The sequence below is a fragment of the Nestor notabilis genome, unplaced genomic scaffold, assembly GCF_000696875.1.
Source record: "Nestor notabilis isolate BGI_N333 unplaced genomic scaffold, ASM69687v1 scaffold10935, whole genome shotgun sequence".
Classification (NCBI taxonomy): Eukaryota; Metazoa; Chordata; class Aves; order Psittaciformes; family Psittacidae; genus Nestor; species Nestor notabilis.
Genome location: NW_009929790.1, coordinates 49623 through 72884, shown reverse-complemented (window position 1 = coordinate 72884; position 23262 = coordinate 49623). Strand labels below are relative to the sequence as shown.

Here is a 23262-nt window from a genome sequence, read left to right as displayed (position 1 = left end):
TTCCTTGGCTTGCTGCTTCTCTTCCCCTCTGATGCCTTTGGAGGTGCTTGCTCCTCTAACAGAACTGTTGAAGCCGCTGTTGAAAATACTGAGATAACGAAAAAATGGATGTGAGCAAAACCACCTGGCACTGAATACAAACACTACTAATTTCAGAAAGCATGCAATATATCAAGTGTGTGTAGCACTTTGCACTTGAAAGCACAGGTTTCTGGCATTCATTTATTCAGAGACAGCCATCAGTGATGGCAGCAGCAGTCGTGGCAAGCATCACCATGTCAGATTCTGTGTAGGAACAGGGGGAAGCGCTCTGCTGTTCAAGCAGCATTTGTGTTTTGCTTTGAAGTTGCTGTCTGCCAAAGTCTGGCATCTCTACCCTAACCATTTATTCTAGTGCCATCTTGTGAGAAAAGCTACAGGTGAAAAAGGACCCTGACCCCTTCTGCAATTGATGCGAGAGCAAAGCTGCCTGCAGTGGAGGCTTGCTCCTTCACCGGTGTAACTTTCAATTCCTTGAGTGTGTAAACAGGATTTATGTGATTTTTTCAATACGCAAAAAAATAGCACATTTGCAAATGGTGACTGATGTACATAAGGCAGAGTAGACATTATAAATAAATTCTTTGGAAGATTGTTACCCTTTCTGGAGTATCTAATTCACAGATTAGTGGTGATGAGATGGGAGGGTATTGGAAATATGGCCAGCTCATGAAATGAGGGACAGTTGAAAAGCAGCATGCCCCTTTTGGGGTGGCTGATTCAAAGCAGGACTTGGTACCAAGCGAATGGAATGAGAAATGCAAAATTAAGTTTAAAGAGAGGAACAAATTCAATAACTGTGGCCAGCAGTGAGTCTCTGCTGAGTCACTGAACCGCGCCACATGAGCGAAGAGCAAGTCCTGATCTCCTGTGTACTTCCTGCCCTTCCCTGCTATCTATTAGAGATCTGTGGTTTTGTGTTTTCTCAGCTTGGTTTGTAAAATGTTTAAGATGCCTGAACAGAGTTGTGCAGGTATTGGTGACACGGTTCAGCTTTCACATCAGCGTACATTAGCAGTTTTTGGTGGAGGAGATTACCCACACAGTGGTTTGTGCTGCTTATGATATTTTTTTGGCTTTTATTTTTAATAAAGCACCTATTGGGCTCTAAATAAATGCAAGCTAGTTGTTGTCCATGCTACAAGACTTTCATGGAATCATAGAATGGTTTGGGTGGGAAGGGACCCTAAAGATCATCTAGTTCCAACCTCCCCTGCCATGGGCAGGGACTCCTTCCACTAGACCAGGTTGCTCAAACCCCCATCCAGCCTGGCCTTGAACACTGCCAGGGATGGGGCAGCCACAGCCTCTCCAGGCAACCTGTGCCAGTGCCTCAGCACCCTCACTGAAAAGAATTTCTTCCTAATGTCTAATCTGAATCTCCCCATGCCCTATCCGTATGGGCCCTTGTAAAAAATCCCTCTCCAGGTTTCTTGTAGGCCCCCTTTAGGCACTGGAAGTTGATTTAAAGTCTCTCCTGAGCCTTCTCTTCTCCAGGTTGAACAAGCCCACCTCTCTCAGCCTGTCTGCATCGGAGACATGCTCCAGCCCTCTGATCATCTTTGTTGCTTCCTCTGGACTTGCTCAAGCAGGCTCATGTCACTCTTGTGTTGGGGACCCCAAATATGTGTAATTGTTGGTCTTTAGAAAATAAATATTTGTCCTTGTGAAAGAAATACATCAAGCACATGCATGAAACATTTTCAGCTCATGTTCCTGACTTGAGCTACTTGAAGAACATCTAAAAATAGAAGCAGAGTAATGTAAAACGTATTGATAGTACCAGAAATTACTCCTTAAAGCCATGTGGAAAATCTGGTTTGTTCTCCTGGGGCACAGCACTGGGCTTTTGCCAGAATGAGTTCTACTGGAGGCTTTTTGGAAGGGAATACTCCTGGGATTAGGAAATCTTGGGATGCTTCAGTCTGAAAAACACTATGTGTAGGCTTAAGCTAATGCAATTTTATTTCATAATAGACAATAAAAGTGTCTATGTTGAGTTACTCTGGATCAGCTTATGATCAGTAACTTGCTAATCATAGTATCTCTCTGAATTTCAGTTGACTCTGTACTAGTACCAAACCTTATACCCAAACAAGCATTTTAAAAGAATAGTTAAAAAAATCCAAATGCTGTGCTTTAATGGTTTAATATAAAGCTGATTTCCTGAGTTCCAGAGTAGCTGGTGGAGACATAGACTGAATTTCTAGGAAAGATTTGTCTCATGTTTCAACATCAGTACAGAGAAAATGCTTTAAAAAGTTAAAGTACTGATATGCAAGCTAGCTTTTTTTTGCTGATAAGCTTCAAGAGAACTGGTTCACAAATTAAATTGATACAGTATGTATAATAATAGCAATAAAATCTACCTAAGTAAAATCTAATTGATACAATTGATATGAAAATATTTAAATGAGTGTAGTCAAGGCTTTGGGAATAAACAGTTTTATAAACTGTTCTCAGTGTTTCTTTTTTCTTACTCCACTTGGATTTTGATGGATAATATAACCAATTTTCAATTGCTACATCTGAGTTGTTACATTTTTTAAGTTTGAAAAGATTATAAAAATTCTAATGCAATGACATTTTATATTCTTAGCACAGATGAACTTTGAAAATTAAAAGAACAAATACAGTTATGCAAAAAAACCCCCAACTTTGGAAATTACATAAATAACATCTAAAAGATTGATGAATGTATATCAAGATTAATAAAACCTGCAAAGTAAAATTTATGCACTCATCTTTTGCTATCTGTTTAGGTTCATCAGTTTTTGGGTTTTTTCCTTTTTAAAATTTTCCCTAGTTGAGGATTATTTTCAATAAGTCATGCCTGATTGTAATACTTATACTTCTATATACCCATAAATTGCTACAGATGATTCTTTTTTCTTAAAACAAATACCAGTGATTGTGTGTTTTCTGGAACTGAAACTAATGACATATTGTGTTATAACTTTAAAATAATTTGTGAAAACAGAATTCTTCAGGAAGGAGATTGCAGTCTCAGTATGCCATCAGACTTTGTTCTGAATCACTCCTGAACCTGTTCTGCAGCATCGTGCGGGCACAGGGAGTGTTGCTGCAAGGGATGTAGCTTTTTCTGTGAGCCATCATCTCCTGCTCATTTCCATTCTTTAAAGTATTTTTTTCTGGAGATCGTACTTGCAGTGATAGTCTTACTCAGATCAGTTTTGATTTGCCTCCAGTATAAGGCCAAAAGGGATCTCTGAGATCATCTAATCCAAGCCTTTTAACTGGATTAGAACCAAATATATATAAATAAACCCCAGGGGATGGCTGGTTTTTAAAAAAGCATCCAGTAAAGAAAGTTGTGTATCCTTGTAATTCACTGTTGTTCCCGTATTTCACTGTTGCAGCAGAAAATTTATTTTAATACCCTGACTCTGCAAAATAACTTTTTTCTTGTTTATTTTCTTTTTGGTAGGAACCATGTTGAACAATTTATTCTCCTTCCCTTTAAAAACTACATACTAAGTTTATGATGTCTTCTCTTACACTGGTACTTAAAACTAGAGAGAATCAATTGGTCGTTTTAGGGGTTTCTTATTTTATCTTTTTAATGTATATGTTCAGAGGCTTTTTTCTTGTCCCATAATTGTGTTGGCATTCCTATGAGAATGCCTCCGTAGAGAATGAGCTGCATGTATATTGGGAGTGTGTTGAGTGCACCTAAGTATGTCCACAGTAGACGTGTTTGTGTGTAAATGCTCACTGAATAATATAAAAGGTTAAATGGGAGTGAGACTGTATAGTACCTTATGGCTTGCTTAAATATAAATCTTTAATTTCTTCCCCATTACCTGAGAAGCCCGTGGTGTGTTTCCCTCCCCTGCCCTTTTTCAGTCATTTTAAAGTTGAATGTTTGTGAGGAGGCAGTATTAAGAATTTATAAGAGTTTCATGCAGCAGAGCATTCATCTTAATGGTGTTCGGTTTCTTGATTGCCTTTCTCTAAGAACAAAATCTGAAACAAAGGAATAAATGACATGATATTTTGGCTTTTTTTATTTTTTTTATTTCTTCCCCTCCCCCCCCCCCCCCCCCCTTTTTTTTTTTTAGTTGACAGAGAGACCAATGCACTCAAATTTGTCAAAAGCATATTTTCCTATAGTTTTTATGCCTGGACTGTTCACAGAGAATCTGTACATCCTCACTCACATTGTCTTTCCTAGCTGCTGGTCTCAAAAAGCCAGGAGAGATTAGGCTGGCTTGGGAAGGGAGAGGAAACTCCTCACTTCGAGTGAGCAGAGGTAGGAAAAGCTCCAGATTTCCTGTGAAATAAACAAGTGGAACCTTTGTTTCCCAGGGATGGCCTGGAGTGTGAGTCAGTGTCAGGGCTGGGCTCCTGCTCTTGCTGAGCTGAGCTCATGCAAGGAAGGGGCAGGACTCCAGGGCTTGTCTTGGACACTTGGAGCTGTTGGAAGGCAGCTTGGCTTCACAATGGGAGAGGAGGTATTTCTTTTACAATTAGCTGGGGTTTTTGTCTGTGGCTGTTTGAAACTGTATTGTAACATATATTCTGCAGAGCACAGGATTCGACTGCAGGGTTCTTTGGTTCTTCTGCACACTTTGTAGATGCTGGGTAGGTAAAAAGATAAGAAGGATAGTGCTGGGGGTCCTGAATTCTGTTTCTGCTGTAGAGGACTGTTTTAGAATATGGGGTTACTTTTGTGTGAAAACATACTCTGTCCTGGCTGTTTAGCTCTTTTTCCTTTCAGACTGTTTGGCCATTAAACTTGCACAGATGTTTTTATTTCTATATGATTTTGTTTCAGATTTCTTATCCAAAGAATAATGTAACTTTATAGTTAAGCAAGGCTAGTTGCACAGTCTTTAGGATGTGTTGCTCTTTCAAATATTTGCTTAATAAACAAAACTTCACCCCCCCCCGCACCCTTTTTTTCCTTCCTAAATGTCCTAAATAAAACTGCACTTCTCTTTTTGGCAGAAAAAAGAGGAGGAGCTTTAGAAAAGAGGAAGAAAGTCCTCTTCTGTGTGAAGTGACATGTGGAGTCTTTTATACAAATGAGGAAAACTGATACAAATAATTTTGGAGAAAATTATAGTAGGATAGTAAAATCTAAATAAATATTATCATTTCCTTCAAGAAAAAGCAAGGAAAACTGGAGTCAACTGATGCTTGTAAAATTTTATAGAAAGCTGAATGGAGAGATACCACATAAACTGTTTAATGACTTACAGATACTTTGGGGAATTTTATTAGAAAAATGTAAATTTCTTTCAACTCTGGCTTTTTACAGCTAAAGTCAGTAAGATGTGTGAAGAAATGAAGCTACAAGTTTTCTGGGTTGCTTTTTCTCTTAAAATGTGCCATGTGTCTTTCATTTTTGATGCCTTAAAAAGAAAAAAAAAAAAAGGAAGGAAGAAAGGAAAGAGGACCATAAACCAGCCAGGCAGTCAGTGGGATAAAAACTCTGTAGGCCAATTTCTAAGATGCCTGATTAACTCCTCGTTATGGGTGTTTCTGTGGGAGGTCAGTGGCATTTCGTGATTCTAAAATAGTTCTTAAATAGTAGGGACATGAGCATATATTATTACAGTTAGTTGACTAAGTGCTTCATAAAAACTTCCCAATAAAATCCAAGCAGCAGGGAGAGAAGACTCAGCTCCTGGGGAGGAGGTCCTGCTGCAATAGCAACTGGTAGCCAAGTAGGGGCTGCTGATGCCTGCTTTCTGCTGGGCACTGGGCTATTTGCCACGTACTGGCCACCCAGAGCGCAGTAGACCTCCATATGTACAGCTGACAGTGTCCTTTGCAGCAGTCTCTGTATCTAAAGCACTCACTGAAAATAAAAGCTGAAAAGCATAATATTAGTCATCTTCCATTTGTGTTTTGAGTTTTGGAGCTTCATTCTGAGATGAAATTCCAGTCAGTTGAAAGAGAAGTGGATGGAGATGCTAATGCATTTTGCTTTGTCACTTGTTGCTCTGCAGTTTTCCTTTTGGGAGCAGAACACTAAAAATGAAAATTAAAGATAATATAAGGAGCAAAGAAGAAATACAGTGCCAAAAGGGAAGAAATACTTGCACTAAGTCTGAGATTATCTGCATGATAGTATAGGTTTAGACTTTGTTTTAATCATTCAATTTGAAAAAGATAATTGAATAGCTACTTGGCAGTTTGTTGCCAGTTAACTGTCACAAAAGAGCAAAGAAGTATTGTTGATGCTTTAGAAAGGATTCCCTGCTTCTTGTTTTCCTAGATTTTTTTTGGGGGGGGAGAGAGAGAGAGATGCAAGTGGCTGCACGGCTTTCCTTACTGTCACAAAAGGAACTGGAGATCCGTGTAGCAGTTGCAAGGTTCATTAATTTTTGCAGAGGAGGGAGGTTTCATAACAGCAGTTTCTAAGCTGGATGGTACAATCTGGATCATGCTAGCCACCAAGAGCAATCTAGATAGGCGCAGTTCTGGGAGAGTAAGAAGGAATTTCATTCACTCAGTGCAGACTGACTAAAGGATTTCTCCTATAGGAGATGGAAATTGATTCTGAATTGCAACCTCCAAATGACAAAATTTCTGGTAAGGGGTGCAAGGCAACACGATCCTTTACATTTGTGTGAGCCACAGTCAGTAAAATGGGAAAATGAAGAAAGTGAAGAGACTAATCTGCTCAAAAAAAAAAAAAAACTTACTGGCATTACAAAAGCACCTTCTAGCATTGCAAAAGTGCAGCTTGAGGAAGAAAGAAAATGAGCTGGTTCATACAGCTTATTTTGATGTTCATGCATTCAGTGCTTTGAGATGAGGCAGTTGGGAGTGTGCTGTGTGGGTTTCATTCTGTATTTGCTGCTTTTTGGTTTTTTTTTTTATTTCATTTGCTAAAGTGTTTTTACTCATCAGCAATTCTCGTATGTATTGCTCTGATACGTTTCTGAAGCATCTAACAAATCTAAAGAAGTCTTACATTCACTTTATCATAATTAACCTTTTAGGAGGGCAAATTTTTAGTTCATTAATGGTTTGAAACTGACAGCCTGACAGCATCAGATGTCAGGATTCCAAATTTTACAGAAATATAGATGTTATAAAGTGTGCAAGTTAAGACACGTAGGTTCCTCTCCTGTCTCCCACAACAACATAGTGATAAAAAAAAGCCTCTCCGCTCCCCTCCCTGCCCATAATTTGAAATTTTAAGAACTCGTCAAAATGTGAATTTACAACAGCTTTAGAGTCTGAAGTCACCTGCTGGTAAAACACATTTAACTGTGGAGAACAGTGATGTAGAAGGCAAAATGTGCGCTATGCTACTCTCCAAGCTACCCAGAGTTTCGATGAAGATGATGCTTCTCTGTTCATGCTTTTGTTCCTGTCCCTTTTTCCAGGCACAGAGTTAAAACAAAGATTTTACATTGCATATTTTACCTACTTATTTCTTTGAATGTTATTTGAGATAGCATATATTTCTCTCATGACTTGCATAATTCTAATGAAGATACTCTTCATCTGTGGTTTGTAGACTGCTGGTGGTCTGCTAAACACCTGGTAGTTTTAGTGCATGTATAGCTGGATGGGACATTTGGTGCTGGCTCAGGTCATTTCTAATGGAGCTCAACAGCTGGAAACAAGAACTAAAGTAATTTTCCATTTAAGCGCTTCTAAAATCGCTGAAGAGATGTTTTGTTGTTGTAAGTGGGAAGTTAGGAATCTGTGAAGCAGTCTCTCTAATTAGATGTTTTCCCCACTACAAAGATTTGAGACTCTCCTTTTAATGCAAAAATATAAATTACATGAATGTGGAGGATATAAACAGTTACAGCTCAGCATAAAAATCAGTATCATCGCTGAGGGCGCAGTGTGTATTCATACACTGAAATACTGAAATATCGTGTATCTGAAGACGTCTTAAATCTGTAGCACTTTTTCAGAGAAAGGCAGACACAGTTAAGCCTTTTCAGACTGCTTAACAGAGTCAAATTTATTCAGGAGGTTGGTAAGTTGTTCTGAGCACTTCACTGATAGCGTTGTGATAGATGTAGTTCACCTCACAGGTCAGAAAACATTTGCGATCTCTGAACAGGAAATGCAAATATGTATTTCTATACTGTAGATTTGTCTTTTTAATTACAATAATGACACTCAATCCAGTGTTTGCTTTTTATAATCTTATAGACTCAATGTGGGTTTCTCTGCTTCTATGGGAGCTACAAAACATGGCCCAGGAAAGCAGACTTGTGTATAGCATAAAGCATTTTTAGCTCTGAAATTTCTTCATGGAAAATTTCTGTAGTGGCCTACAAATCAGAGGATTTAAATTAACCCATAAGAGTTAGTGCTTTATAACCCGTAAGAGTTAGCCCTTTATGATTTTGACGACTTTTCTAATTATCTTCTCCATGTATTTTTGTTCTTCCTATGGTTTTGCTTTCTTTTTAGCTGAAAAACTTAGTTTATTTGATAATGTTTGGGGGGAGAGAGCATACTGTGTCCAATATTCCATTTCCATGTGTTAAAAGAATGAGATTTCCAGGAAACTGGAAGATCCCAAGATATCTGTAGCTCAGATCAGAACTGTGTCCGGGCTGGTACAGTGCCTCCAAACAGAGGTCAATACTGGAAGAGGGTGAGAACAGGGTAAACATACAGAGAAATACACTGAGTCTTCACAGCCTCTAGTAATTTTGAACTTTGTGCTTAATAACCCTAATGGATTTTCCTCATCAAGTAGTCACATTTCCATTGCATGTAACGCAGTAGCATCTGTAACTCCTGTGAAAGTGTTCTACTCAGTGGGATCACAAATTGCGGGAAGGAGTTAACCTCCCTTTGTTTTGAATATGGTACCTGCTAGTTTAATCTGTTAGCTCTTAATTTTTATTATGGGAAGAGATAATGAATCCTCCCTAACTACCTTCTCAGTGCCCCTCCTGGTTTTTAAAGACTTGTGTTAAATCACCTGTGTGAATCTTATCTTTCCAGAATGAGGTATCTGATCCATAGGTCTGGTCATTCTTAGTGACTTTCTGTCTTTTCCAATTCCTTTAGGGACTGAGGTGTGTTATGTGCGAGGGGGAAAGGAGGTGAGGACTGCACACAGTGATCTAGGTGTTAGATGGATTTATAAATCATTTTGATAGTGCTTTCCATTGCTCTGTATTGCTTTCCGAAGTATTAACAGCTGTGTTTCAAAGCCCATCATTTCTGTCTAAAGATAGTGGGTTTTCTCCAACTGTGTCATTTTACTTTTATCTGAACTGAGTTTCTGTCTTTCCCCTTTTCTGGATCATCTCTGAATGCATAGAAAACAAGAGTCTTGTTCTAGATCCCTGAGGGATGCCACTGGTCACTACAGTGAAATCCTGTCTTTTATTTCCTGTATTTTAATCAGTTGTGTACCAAGTTAATGTTTTCTATAAAAAGATGATCAATAACCTCTGTGATCTCATGTTTAGATTTTAGTGTGCACTCAGGTAACAGTTTCAGTCTTCTTCAGGAGCCAGGGCCAGCAACTTTTTTGTTTGTGTGTTTTAATGAATTGCTGTGAATTGGCCATGTAAAGTAGAAGATATGCTGGATTTGCATAAAGACATCATTGTATTGCTGCAGTTATGGGTTAGATAGATTTATTGGTATATCTATAGATATAGAAAGAGAGAAAGAGAAAGAAAGGAAGGAAGGAAGGAAGGAAGGAAGGGAAAGAAATAAAGAGAGAAAGAAGGAAAGAAAGAAGGAAGGAAAGAAAGAAAGAAGGAAGTAAAGAAAGAAGGATAGAAGGAAGGAAAGAAGGAAAGGAAGAAAGAAAGAAAAAAGATAGATAGATAGATAGATAGATAGACAGACAGACAGGCAGACAGTGGCATGCCAAAGGTAGTCCAAGCTTGCCATTTTGTCTTTATTTTGCCATGAGCATTCAGAACAACCTAAATCATTCTTTGTTTATCCTGGTAAGTGATTTTCTAGGTCTTTATGTGATTTCCAAATACTTTTTGAGGTAATTAAGTAAAGCACTAGTAACTTCATTAAATATTTCAGAAGTTACACTTATTTTGAAAAATAAAATAGTTTTTGATCAAAGCAAATGTGACTATTCCTTAAGTATTCAAAACATTTGTTCTTAGGCTTGATGCAGTCTAAGCAGTTTAACTAATGACAAGAGGTAGTTTTGCAGGTTTTATCAACTATAAAAACCTCGGAAGAATGATCACTGGTGATGAATCAGAAAACAAAGTCCCAGCAAAATCACGTAGTGTTGTAAAATTTCCCTTGTTTGGGGACCTCTGTGCTGTTTCCTTTACTTTGTTTACTTGCTGGCTTGCACGCCTGCTTGGATTCCAGTGCCATGACAGTGGATGACAGATACAGTAATTGTAAGACACTCTGACATTCAGTACTCTATTTCTAGGGCACCAAGTGAACTGAGTGTGGTGTAATGTGATCACAACATGTTTACCATTCTCTGGAATGAGAATTAGAGTATTGTAGTAGGAGTTTGAGTGACACGCTATTGTTGTTCCCCTTTTATTTTTTCTTCTGCTTTCAAGGAGTAACTTTTGTTATTTGGTAAAAATTTATCCATTTCTGTGTGAGCACTGTGTTCCCCCAGATACCTTTAGGTTTTCTGCATATACATTCTAATTCTAAAGCTTTTAACATGCAAGCAGAATATACTTGTTGAGTAGTTGAACGTTACTTTCCTCTAAGGCAATACTGGCATAGTAGCCAGTTCCTGGAGGACAGATGTTTGTGAACAGTTAGAGGGCCTCCATCTCTTCACTGTTCGCTTCAGAAAATTTGTCTCCTTTGTCCAAAATTGATAATTGTGGTCAGAGTCATGCTGATGGCTGAAATTATGTCTATTTTCAGGGAGCTCCAATGGGATGAAGGCTTTGCTCTATTGCTTTGTAAGACCAGGATGTTATTTGGAGGGACATCTTTTATTTAGAGATTTGTTGATTTTGTTGGCCAGTGTTCATATGCCTTTCACAGCAGCTAAGAACTGGGGTTTTGCAGTCTTACTGCGGGAGGGTAAAATCTTTCACAGGTAAAATCTTTTTCAAAAGAAAAAACATATTTCTTTACTAAGATATGCTGTAATTCAGAAAGCCTGCGTTCATCCAAGTCAAAAGTCATCTAGTATAGACATTAGCTGGAAAAACTACATTTACATCTACTGGTATATGGACTAAGTGTGAAAATGTGTTATTTTCAGATAGGCCAGTAGAAACTCATATAGCTCAACTATGTGCAAAGAAACTTTAAGATGAAATTTAAAAATACTTTAATTGCTTTGTTTTCTTCATTCTGTGAAATATTTGTCACATAAACATCCCCCTAAAAATGTTCTGTGGGTGTGTGCCACATCTGATCCTGTGATCAGAGTGCCCATTCTTTATAGACTCATAGAATAGAATCATAGAATAGTTAGGGTTGGAAAGGACCTTAAGATCATCTAGTTCCAACCCCCGTGCCATGAGCAGGGACACCACACACTAAACTATGTCGCCCAAGGCTCTGTCCAACCTGGCCTTGAACACCACAAGGGTTGGAGCATTCGCAACTTCCTTGGGCAACCCATTCCAGTGCCTCACCACCCTCACTGTGAAGAACTTCTTCCTTATACCTAACCTAAAGTTCCCCTGTTTAAGTTTGAAGCCATTACCCCTTGTCCTACAACTAGAATCCCTAACGAAGAGTCCCTCCCCAGCATCCTTGTAGGCCCCCTTCAGATATTGATCATCTGGTATGTAGATCTGAGTGTTGCTCAGATCTAATATGAGTGTTGCTCATATTTAATCTTTTGAATGATATAAAGGCCAGCACTACTGCAACCTTGCCCTGAGAATGGTCAAAATGTGACATGCTGGCCCCAGGAATTATTAAAGCATGCTGTGACATGCTTACCATGCTTTCCCAATGAACTTAAGCTGGTATAAATGAGCACTGCAACCTACAGTTGCACCTAACCCCTACAATCATAAATTTTCCTGCCTCAGTTCTACCCAGATGTTTGTGCAGCTGTTTAGTGAACCAGATAACAGTAAAACTCTTTTTTGTTCTTCCTTTTCTTCTGCATTACTTTTTAACATGGATCAATTCCCTCCTCTTCCTTGCAGATACACTTTTGTCATGGCAGGGGGGAGGAGTGGTGGCAGGAATCCATGGCCAAGAGTGGCTTGGTGGTGACATTGCCACCTTTGGTGGGTGGGCTTAGGCACTGCCTGGGCTGTTCCCTCTCTCTTGCTCACAGCAAGTGAATTATGAGACACCCATGAGACACCAATTATGAGACATCCTGTTTCTCTGCTCATACTCAGAGTAAACTAGGAGCAGGAAAATAAGAAGGATTTTGCTTGCCTGTGCTTGCAACAGTCTGGTTGTAATTGAGGACTTGATGAACACTTGTTTCCTGCCCCATTCATTAACCTAGCCTAGTTTTAAAGAAATTACCCTGCGTTGTGGCAGGGATGTCCTCCCAGATGATGTCAGTAGAAATGCATGTAGCTTGGGCAACTGGGGCTCTCTATATTAACCGGGCGTGCATTGGGCAGATGTACAAATCTAGTTGGTATTAAAAAATATTAATAATTGTAGTTCAGGAGCATATGGATGGTATTTCTACCAAAGCACAGGTGGGTAGAAAGTAGGTACAGAGGAAGAAGGTATTTGAGATGACTGGGACAGTCAACTGTGCAGTCAGACACTTCCCCTCAAGAATTTTTGTTTTCTTTATAAAGGTTTCTTAAAATTCCCATTACCCTCTTTGAAGTGCCATGTGGTGACCCTTTAGGAAAAGTGTTAACTCTGTCCTTTTGGGAAACCCTAGGATAGCAGTATGTGATCATGCTGTCACAGAAAGTACTTTATGTGGAGCTGAATGTAAATATCATGGGAAAAACTGAAATTCTGAACATTTCTCTTATTTTATCTTTGACAGAATAAGGGCATTTTGACATCTGGACGTTTTTGGTGTTTATATATTTGGGCTTTTTAAAATTTTCTGAATTTAAGGTAGAGTAGGTAGGATACGTTAAAGACTTATTGATGTTCTTTAAGCACTTGAAGTGTATTATTAAAAAAAAAAGAAAAATAATTTGGCTTCCCCCTCACAACAGCAGCATTATACATGGTCAGTGAGGAGACTGTTTATGCTATTGGTCATCCAGATTTGGAGTAATCTAGTGACCATTTCTACTTCTTCGTAAAAAAATGTTCTCATTTACAATATGGACTCTCTAAAGTACATTAAAGAATACAGCTTTTATATTGTCACTAATAGTGGCCTTGGATTTGAATGTAAACCTATAGGCAAAAAATTTATCATGCATATATATAAACAGCATTCAAAAATACTAGTTGAATATTAAAAGGAAGTATTTTGGTCAAAGAAACATGGCGTATTTTTTCCCCTGACCTCATTGAAGTTTTCCAAAATTTTGAAAGTTCTCGAGGTACGTAACTGCCTGTTCCTCCCCTGTATAAGCATCAGTGCATAGTGTTATATTTTCACCATTTGCACTGACAAACAATGTTATGCTTAAAAACGTTAGTGTTTTCAGCTCATAGAGCCCGTTTTTATGAATTCTTTAATGTCTGATGTATTCCTTAAGAATATCTTCGAGGAGTTACATTTCAAGTAGCAGTGCCAAAATATTTTATCTAGGGTAAAGAGCTCAGTACACTTTCCAGAATAAATGCTGATGCTGAGTAAATATTTTTTTTCCTTATTCCTGAGTAAATAGGCTGTTGCTTTGAGAAGCCTATATTTTTAAAGGAGAGTCAGAGGATGAGCACATTCCTTTAGTGCAAAGAAGTATTACAACTTCTCCTGTATGGACCTAGCTGGTGCACAAGTGACAATTCAATTTGAATTGTCAGATGAAATCTTCTAGAGACACAAGACCTGAACAACAACAGAAAATCCTGAAATACAGTTTTAAAATATCCCTGAAGGAGGAAACCTGATCACAGGTCTATTTTTATTCCTCTGGTCAAGGTTGATTAATTGGAGGGAAGGGCTGTAATGCCAGCAAGTGAGAAAACATCATTAGTATACTGCCCATTACATGCTCTGCTTCTCATGTGGTGTTCTGTGTTGTTAGAGACTGCAGTTGAGCCAAAATACATAAATGAAAGGAAATGAGACTGTTTAGATTATACCATGACCCCATCCATGTGACTTTGTCTGCCACCTCTTCTGTAATCACTGTTAATTCAGTATCAGAGGAAACTGGTCTGCAGTGATAGGGATTTGCAGTGCACCAAACTGCCAGGCCTCTTCTGCTAGTAGAACCTGTTATTTAATGCTAGACTATCCTTCCCTTGGCTTCATAAACCCAAGCATTAGTACTGGCAGGTTGCTGCCAAATCTGTCTCATCCCTCTGAATATCTGTACACCAAATCATGGTCATTATTCCTGCTTTTATCAGCTGTTCCTGCATCAAGAGGGCACTTCATCCTCTCTCTTCTTTAGGATTCACTTGTCAGGCAATTAGGGGGGTTTGTGTCTAACAGCTAAATGATCTATTTATACTCACCTTGCAGAAATAGTGGGATCAAGATTTGGCCTGTTTTGTTGATACGTTCTGTTGTGTGTTGGGAGTCTGACTGACTGCTACCATCTATAAATTAGATTTGTGGTAATCAGCATATTGGAGGAAAATGGGGGAAACTGAAATGGTACTCTTTAAGAGTGTCTCTGAAGCACAAGGCTAGAGATACACAAGGCAGAGGAGAATGTGCTGCTTGACAGCTTTCTTGCTAGGGAGAAAAGCTGAGTGGAAGAGAGCATGGCATGAATACAGTAATTGGTGAAGATACGTAAGGATGAATATCACCAATTTCATTTTGTTGGGGCATTTTGTTTGTTTTATTTTGTTGTTTTATTTTTGTTTGTTTACTGTTCTTTCAGTTTATCTGTCTGAGGTTGATTATTACTTATCATAGTACTCCTCTGTAAATCAATTTTTTTTTTCCAAATAAATAAAAATTGGAACTATTTAAAGAGATGTTGTCAACTTAAAAATCACACTCAATCTAGAATGAATGAAATGAATACTCCTTGTATGGACAGAAATCAAGGGCTTTTCGCCCACGTGCCCTTCTTCCTGCTTCTCTTTTTGTACTGAATAGCACCTTTAGTTAAGTAATTTCATCCTATATTCAGTCCACTAATTAAACTTCTGTGAGTCCTCCCTGATTCTGTTAAAAGGTTATTGTTTAAAAATGTTAGTAAACATTTTTTAAAGGAAAATTTGAGGATCACATTATAATGAATTATTTATCATTAAAAAAACCCCAAAAACTAACAAACCCCCACAAACCTAAGTATAGTTTACCTGTGTTTCTTTACTGTCCTTTTTTTACTCCTATATTTTGTATTTCCATTGCAACTTTTTATGTTGTCCAACTTTTAACTAAAACTGCAAGTTTTAAAGGAGCATAATTATTTTTTTTCAGAGTGTTGGGAAGAAATTACCTCCAGCCACAGCAACTCAGGAGCCAACAAAAATAGAAGTGGACAGCAGAACAAAAAGTAGGTTTCATAGTTTTTTTCCTTCATTGCACTTCGTGCTATTAAGCCTCTTAAAAGCAAGTTGAACATTTGTCTTGTTTTGGCTAAAGGACTGTCCTCTATATATCAAAAACAAGGATGCAGATATATATATTCAGGATAAACTTTGAGTAGGCAGTACATAGAATGCTTAGCTTCATAGAAGTCTCTGAATTGTCTTTGCTCTGGTAATCCTACCTTGAATTTTCTGCTACCAAAAATCAAATTAAATTACATGATCAGCTTTCAGCCTTGGAGGTACATCGGAATTAATCAGAGTTGAAGATACAACTTTAGGCTGTAACTTGTAGGTAGGTCATAGAAAAAATATCTCTGGTTGTGAGTGCCCTTGCTTTTTTCCTCTTTATTTCTTTCTTTATGTAGCAGAAGTCATCTGTGTGGGTGGTATAGTTTGTATGGGAAATGAACAGTGTCCAAGAACTTCAGTTCTGGTTTTGTCATTTCACTGCTTAGTAGAAAAAAACAATAAATAAATCTTCTAGGCAGGTTTCAGTGCTGCTCTAGGGAGGCATATGTAACTAGCTTATCAAATAACGGAGGTATATATTCCCCATCATTTGATTTCAGTTGTATAAAATAACAAGTAAATGTAATGGATTGTGGTAGAAAAGAATAAGGAAGAGAACTTAGCCATACCTTAGAAAAGAAACTGAGTATAATATGGTGTTGAGTTTTTAAGTCGCACAGTCCTCCTTCCCTGATGTGTTTATCATTTTAGATATTTAGCAGGTAACACTTTGCCTCAGAACTGAAACACATGAAGACATAGGAAGGCAAGCATCTGGAGGAGCAGACCAGGCACTGTCTGAGAGAAGTGTATGGTTATGACCTGGTTTACCACATGTTTTCAGCTCAGACTTGCAAAAGTAGTTTAAAACAGCTTTTAGTGAGTTATTGTCCATTAGCTGCAAAACACTAATTGACTTGCTGCATCCTTTTTTCTTGTTCCCCTTGTGACATCAGGCTGTTAATGGGACATGCTACAAGAACTCAATTGCCCTGAGGAAGTGAGAACTTGCGATACTGAAACGTGTGAACTAGTAGTGTAGAGCAGGGCTCCTGAACCGAGACGTTTTGGAATTACCTTTCCCGACCTGCGGCTTGAGCAGCTTAAGCTAGCCAGAGTGGAGGGGTCATCAGAAGGGGTGGTCCCATGGGTTTTCCCACCCTCAGCACCAACCAGGTTTGCGTGGTAAACCAGGCTGGGAGACACTTGCCTCTTTCCACAACAGTTCATACTTCTGATAGCTGAAGCTGCTCACTAAATCATATCCCAGGGTACTAAGGTTTCATTCTTTCACTGCTTATAAACTAAAGTGGAAACCTTCTGGACAATATTTAGAGAAATGTACCTTCTAGAGTGACACACTGAGCTCTGGCTGGCACAGAGACAGTTCTCCATCAATACATTTGGGCTCTGATTGGTTCTTGCTTCACCTTTTTGTTATTTCCCTCAGATGTGCCTTTTTTGATCAGAAAATTCCTCTTCTTGCCATCTATTTTTACCATGGTTGTGTGTATCATTCAATATCCCTTTTGCCAGAACTAGTGAGAAGGGTGAGCCACTTACTCATACAGAATCTTTACATGTCCTGTGAATTTTACCTAAGCTTTATTATTTAGGATATTTTATCTTTCCTGGATTCTCTGGGGCCTCAGTAGAATATTTAGTATCTCTATTCTTGCTTGGGAAAGAGAAGTACACGTATGGGAAGGTCTGATACAATGTAGTTTAGATATAATAACGTGATTTAGATTCCCTTGGGTTTACTATTATGTATGCTGCAAGCAAGAAAGGGATTACCTTGGTAGTTTTTCACCTTCCACCTGTTTCTTTCCATTAATGATGTTGTTATTCCTTAGTCTCGACTGGATAAAAAATGCAGTTGTACTGTCGAAGAGCCTGCTGAGAGAGGAAGCAGGAAGCACTAACATCTTCTGTCTCTGCCCACAGGAGCTTCAGTATAGAGTGATGGTTGCTGATGCTTCCCACATGTTGATTTGAGTCTGCTTTTTTCTTGTAGCTTTTCTGATGTGATAGGGCAGTGATTTGCAGCAAGCCACCAGATGTGCTTGCCGTTTGATCTTAGTACATGCAAGATGGCCTAAGCTCTGCAATGGGATGAGCTGGCCAGTGCAAGAGTCAGAGCAGTATGTTATATAGGTGCCTCTCCCAACAATATGCTATGTAAATCTCCCTAAAAAATGGGCTTAAGGTTTTGGGAGATAAGCAGATGACTCTTCAAGGCCAAAGAAGACTTTCTGCTCAATGAGAGAGCACAGTGAAAGTACAAATTGTTAAAGAGCTTAAGTAGTCCTTTGGAAAAACATCACTAATGTTTCAGGAATGAAAGATTGCATCTTTGAAGAGGAGAGAGCTGTTTGTTTTGGATTTGTGGGTGCCTAGACTTATAGGGGAATTATTCTCCTGTTAAATTTCTGTCTTTCTTGCTTAGCTGGGATGGCGTATGCATGCATATGTGTTTATGTTCTGTCTCAGGGGTTATATATATTGGGTTTTCTATGAAGTAGCTTGCTTTAGTCTAAGTCGCTTGTGGTATAAGGGCTATATTGTAGAAAATATATATACATTTTTACATTTGGATTCTAAAATTCAGCAGAGCAAACCCATCCGCAATGATTGAGAGAGCTACTGCAGATTACTGAGACTGCAAAATAGTGGAGTACAAATAAGCAGATAACAAAACAGCAAAGGCAGTAAGTCACAGAATGCATTGACCACAGCACTTGATTTGATTACTCCACTTACTGACTATTTGCAATTCGTGTTAAGCTCTTGCATAGGAATAGCAAAATCCTAGCAAGCAACTAATCTTTTTGCATGATGGCAGAAGTTATAAGAAGGTGCTGAATCTGGATTAGTGGGGCTGTAGTTACTTTTGTTTCTACATTTTATCCTGATGAGGTGGCTTTTTGCAGTTTGCATCTCATGGAGTTCTGTGAAAATAGTAGTGTAACCCATTTACGAGTCTTGAGTGTAGCAGTTAGTAGTAAAACAAAATTCTGCTGAATTAGGTGTTTAGATTTTTTTCATCTGGTTTGTGGTTTTGGTAACAATGATGTAATTTTTCACTAGATTTTGTACATTTTATTCCATATAATTACAAAGAGGAAGCTTAAGCTCAAGGAACATGCTGCTTGTTTTCTTACTTAGTATTATTGTTTGTGTCTTTATTGATTGGTGTATGATTTAGACTTCATCAAGGGGGAAATGTTTAATTCTCAAAAATGAACTATACACTTTGTTTCACTAAAGAGGAAAAATAAAAAGAAGTCAGTTTCTGAAAAGCTAAAAGGGTGAATCCAGCTCAGTGGTTAGCTTACCTGAGATGGAGGAAATCTTGCCATGGGGTGGAACAGTTCTTTAACAACAAGGAAGCAACAGCAGCAGAGTTAGGAAGAGGAAATTGTGTCATTCTGGCCTAAGAGGAAAAGCAAATTCCAGACTCACTATCCTCTGTGAAATTTAAGCTTGAAGGTATGTTTGTCTGTGGACTGCTGTCTTGAAAGTCACAGCTCATCCTAAGAGTTAAGCAGGAGAACAAATAGAAGAGACATGCTTTTAAAGTGAAACAGGGTCCATTGATACAGTAAATGGAGTTTGCTCAGTTCTGATTTGAACTGTGTAATATTTTACCAGTCTCTCAAGATACAATTATCAGATGAATTTACCTCCTACAGTATTGCAGGACCCCAGTTCATATAGAAGGTCTGTACATTGACAGCAGTGCTTTACGCTGCAATTGTAAGTATATATTGAGCCACTGAATTCTATGGGTGAAATACAGTGCTTAAAATGGCCTACGTAATGACATAGCTGTATTCTGTAGGAAGGCTATCTCCTGCTGTCATTCTCCCTCTCTGAGGTAATGAATGGGGGGAGAGGTGCTTAGGACTATCAAATATGCTGCATTTTGAACTTGTGACAGACTGTGGGACGTAAGGTGCTGAACAGAGGTGCATGTTAGCTACAGCCATAAAATATCCAGTTCATTTTACAGGATAGCACCTTTGTAGTGTTTAGGATGGCCCTGACACTTTTTCCTCAATGAAGTGTGGGTAGTGACACATCACTTGTAATAAATATCTAGTTCTTTGCTGCTGCTTTTTCTTCCAACTTCTGAGCTGCAAGGATGATGCTAGGAAGGGGAATTGCATGTCACCCTGGGCCCTTGGGATCTGTTAGAGAAGCTAGCAATGGCTTTGTTCTTCCTTCAAAAGGGTGGGACTAGGAGGGATGTGGGCAGAGAAGATGATTATTGTTGTGTCATCTTTGTACCTAGTCTAGCTGGAACAGTACAGTTCAAAAATCACAGAATGTAGCCAAGGGTACACATTTTCAAATGGGACTATACCTAGGCCAAGCCCTCTCAGTTCAGAGTATGCTGGGCCAGAAGCTGAATATCTTACATTAGATCCAGCCTGTCTGAGTTGTAATATACTTTGTAAGATTTATCTGCTCACTCAGTTCCCTGAGCAATGCCGATTGCCTATGGCAGGTTGTTCTCCTTTGCTTGGGAGGAGCTGTGAGGTTGCAGGGCGAGACTCTGGTCTGACCGAATAAAATATTGTTGAATTAATAAATGTGGATGGAACAGCTCATCAGTATTGTCTTTTCTCCTCCCTTAATGTTTCAAAGTTGTCTGCTGTTGGGGATTTATTAACAGATATATTTTTTAAGATGTCTTCAGGTCAGAGATAAAAAGAGAGACTTCTTGAAGAACCATCTATTGATGTATAAACCCAGCCTTGGATGTCAAATGTAAAAATTACTTTTATCATCTACAGTTGGGGGATGCTTCATGTTGGTATCTTATTTGAAGCTTTAATTTGAATTGGTCAGCCTGGGGAAGAGAAGGCTCTGGGCAAACAGCCTTCCAATACCACAGCCTTCCAATACTGAAGAGAGGCCTACAGGAAGGCTGGAGAGGGACTTTTTACAAGAACAGGTAGGGACAATGCAGGGGCTTTAAGCTGAAATAGGGTAGATTTAGGTTAGATATTAGGAAGAAGTTCTTTACTGTGAGGGTGGTGAGGTACTGGAACAGGTTGCCCAGAGAAGCTGTGGCTGCCCCATCCCTGGCAGTGTTAAAGGCCAGGTTGGATGGGGCTTGGAACAACCTGGTCTAGTGGGAGGTGTCCCTGCCCTTGGCAAGGGATTGGAACTAAATGATCTTCAAGGTCCTGTCCAACACAAACCATTCTATGACTCCGTGATCCTATGATTCCATGACTTACGTCCATTTGCCAGGCTTGTAATAGGATATATTGTTTTGACCTTTAGTTTTTTGATGGTGGGGTTTTTTTGGTGGGTTTTCTTTTTTTTTGGGGTTTTTTTTCATTCACTTGGAAAAACCCCAAGTTCAACAAGTTCCAGTGTGGTCTCAACAGTGCTGTGTCTGAAATTAATATTTCCTTTTATCTTTTCATCCTTCCTATCTAAACATAACTGCTGAAATTAAGGTCTTCTACATCCTCTTTTGGTATTGTGCTGTGTTGATTAAGGACAATTTTAGTACCAAAGTGACATAACCTATTAAATTAATCTCTGCTTTTATTAATCTGTTTTTAAAGGTTCATGTAACTTTGAGTCCTATTGGCTTTGGTTTTACTTACGTAAATTGTGTTGGTCTGTCATTCCCTTAGGAGAAGTTTGAAGCTGACTTTGTCCAGTTGCTTAGATTGTTCCAGACCCAACTCTGTTGCAGCATGATCCACACAGTTCTTGTTAGGCAGAGGAATGTATTCATTTAGTGTATGTCAGTGCGAATTGCACTCAAGGAGTCCAGACTTCTACTGTAGAGAAACTATAAACTTTTTCCATGGCTGTGCCTTCACACTGTGTTCTTGTGGCAGCCTTCAGAGCACAGGACAGCTGTGAGCCTCTCTCAGTTCCCTCTTGTGCCTCTCGCAAGATTGCCTCCTGGCTCTTTATGAACTGCATCAGCATTTGGCTGAGCTTAACATCTGGTTTTTGCCATTCTTCTCTACTTAAATTCCTTTTTTCTCTGCTATCTGGATATTATAAAAAAAAAAGGAAAGAAAAAAGGTAAAAGCTTATTGGAGAGGGTGAACAGGTCATGTGAGAACAGAGTTCTTTAGATAAAACCCAAAATGTGAAGATATGTAGCCATTTGCTATGAGTGAAAGGACTGTAGGTTCTGCAGTTAAAGTCTTGCTGGTTTTGACAGTCACTTACTGTCAGATCAACATTGACACATACTTAGAAAGAAAAAACAATACAAATGAAAGCACTTACTTTCCTGAATATCAACTCACTTTTTTCAGGTGCTGAAATCTCTCCACTCTTGTCTGTTGTGATCTATCACCTTGGTCTTCAAATAGCAAGGGGGAGTTGAGGCAGGACCAGCCACTTGCTCCCCGACAGGGGAGAGACTAGGGGAAGCAAAAGCAAGAAAACTCATGGATAAAGACAGTTTAATAAGTGAAAGAAAGGAAAAAAAGAGGTGATGCAAAGGCAGTTATTTACCGCCTGCCACAAGTATACCAATGGCCAGCCAATCTCCAAGCAATGCCCACCTCCCAGACCAACATCCCCCAAGCCCACCCTTTTTTATAGCTGAGCAGGAGGCTATACAATACAGAATATCCCTTTGCTCAGCTTGGGTCAGCTGTCCTGGCTGTGTCCCCTCCCAGCTTCTTGCCCACCTCTGGCCTGCTTGCTGGGGGTGCAGAATGGGGAACAAGAGAAAGCCCAGGGTATTTTGGCTTGCCTCCAGCTGCTGTGCCAGAGGGACCTGGCTCTTCCATAAGCTGTGCACTGTATCTGCCATTGTATCCCCCCTGCCTTGGTGGAGCCTCAAATACCCGAAAGTGTTATAATGCAGGCTTTCTTTATAGTAAGTGTAAAAAAATAAGTCCTGTTGTTTTGATTTAATTTATATTTCTGTGGCCTGCAAGTAGCTATTTCTCTGCATCAAATGTGACAGTTGACTAGATGGAGAGGTCATCAAAACTTAGACATTTAAAGTGAGGAGAACACTTCTACATAGTCACATGCCCTTCTACAAAGGGTCCAAAAGTATTTCTATATGTTTCTTTGGTCTTTTAAACCTGCTGTCTTAGAGTATCATATATTTTTATACATTATTTAACAGATGGAATACATATTCCCTTTTTATTTGTAAGGCACATTGACATACTTGTCTGTTGCACAGCAACATGTTGTAAGTAACTGCTCTTCATGACAACTGCTTTTTATGATTTCTAAGTAGGAGTGCTGCCTCCTGTATTTTCCAGATGAAAGCTGAGATGATGCCCTTATTTATAGATGGTAGAGGGAAAAGGGAAGAGGAAACTTCAGACTAATATTCAAAACTCTTCTTTTATGCTGAGTGTGCAGAAGATTTAGTTATAAATGCCTTTAACTTTTTTAATGTATGATTTATTATTTAATATCTTTAGAAATTCAGAAATACCTGCCTTTCTGCACATCAGGGAATAGATAAGCTATGTCAGCATACTGGGTCATTTATGCTTCCAATTTTTGTGATCTGGTAGAAGGCCATACCAGTAGAACTATTGAAGCAAATGTCAGATATAGGCTTACTCTAAGGGAAATGGTTTGTGGCAGGTTGCTGTCTGGAGCAATTTCATTTGAGATAATGGTTCTAGGGGCTACGGAGCC

The 23262-nt window shown here is 38.9% G+C and overlaps 1 protein-coding gene across 1 annotated transcript in view; it reads left to right on the top strand.

Moving 5' to 3' along the window:
• SH3KBP1 (SH3-domain kinase binding protein 1) overlaps positions 1 to 23262 on the top strand; it is a gene marked incomplete at its 5' end in the record, with an annotated part of 100329 nt that overhangs the window by 29748 nt on the left and 47319 nt on the right. Inside the window, one exon of the mRNA XM_010015153.1 lies at positions 15479 to 15554. Within this exon, the coding sequence (XP_010013455.1) occupies positions 15479 to 15554 (76 nt within the window). The remainder of the gene's footprint in view (positions 1 to 15478; positions 15555 to 23262) is intronic.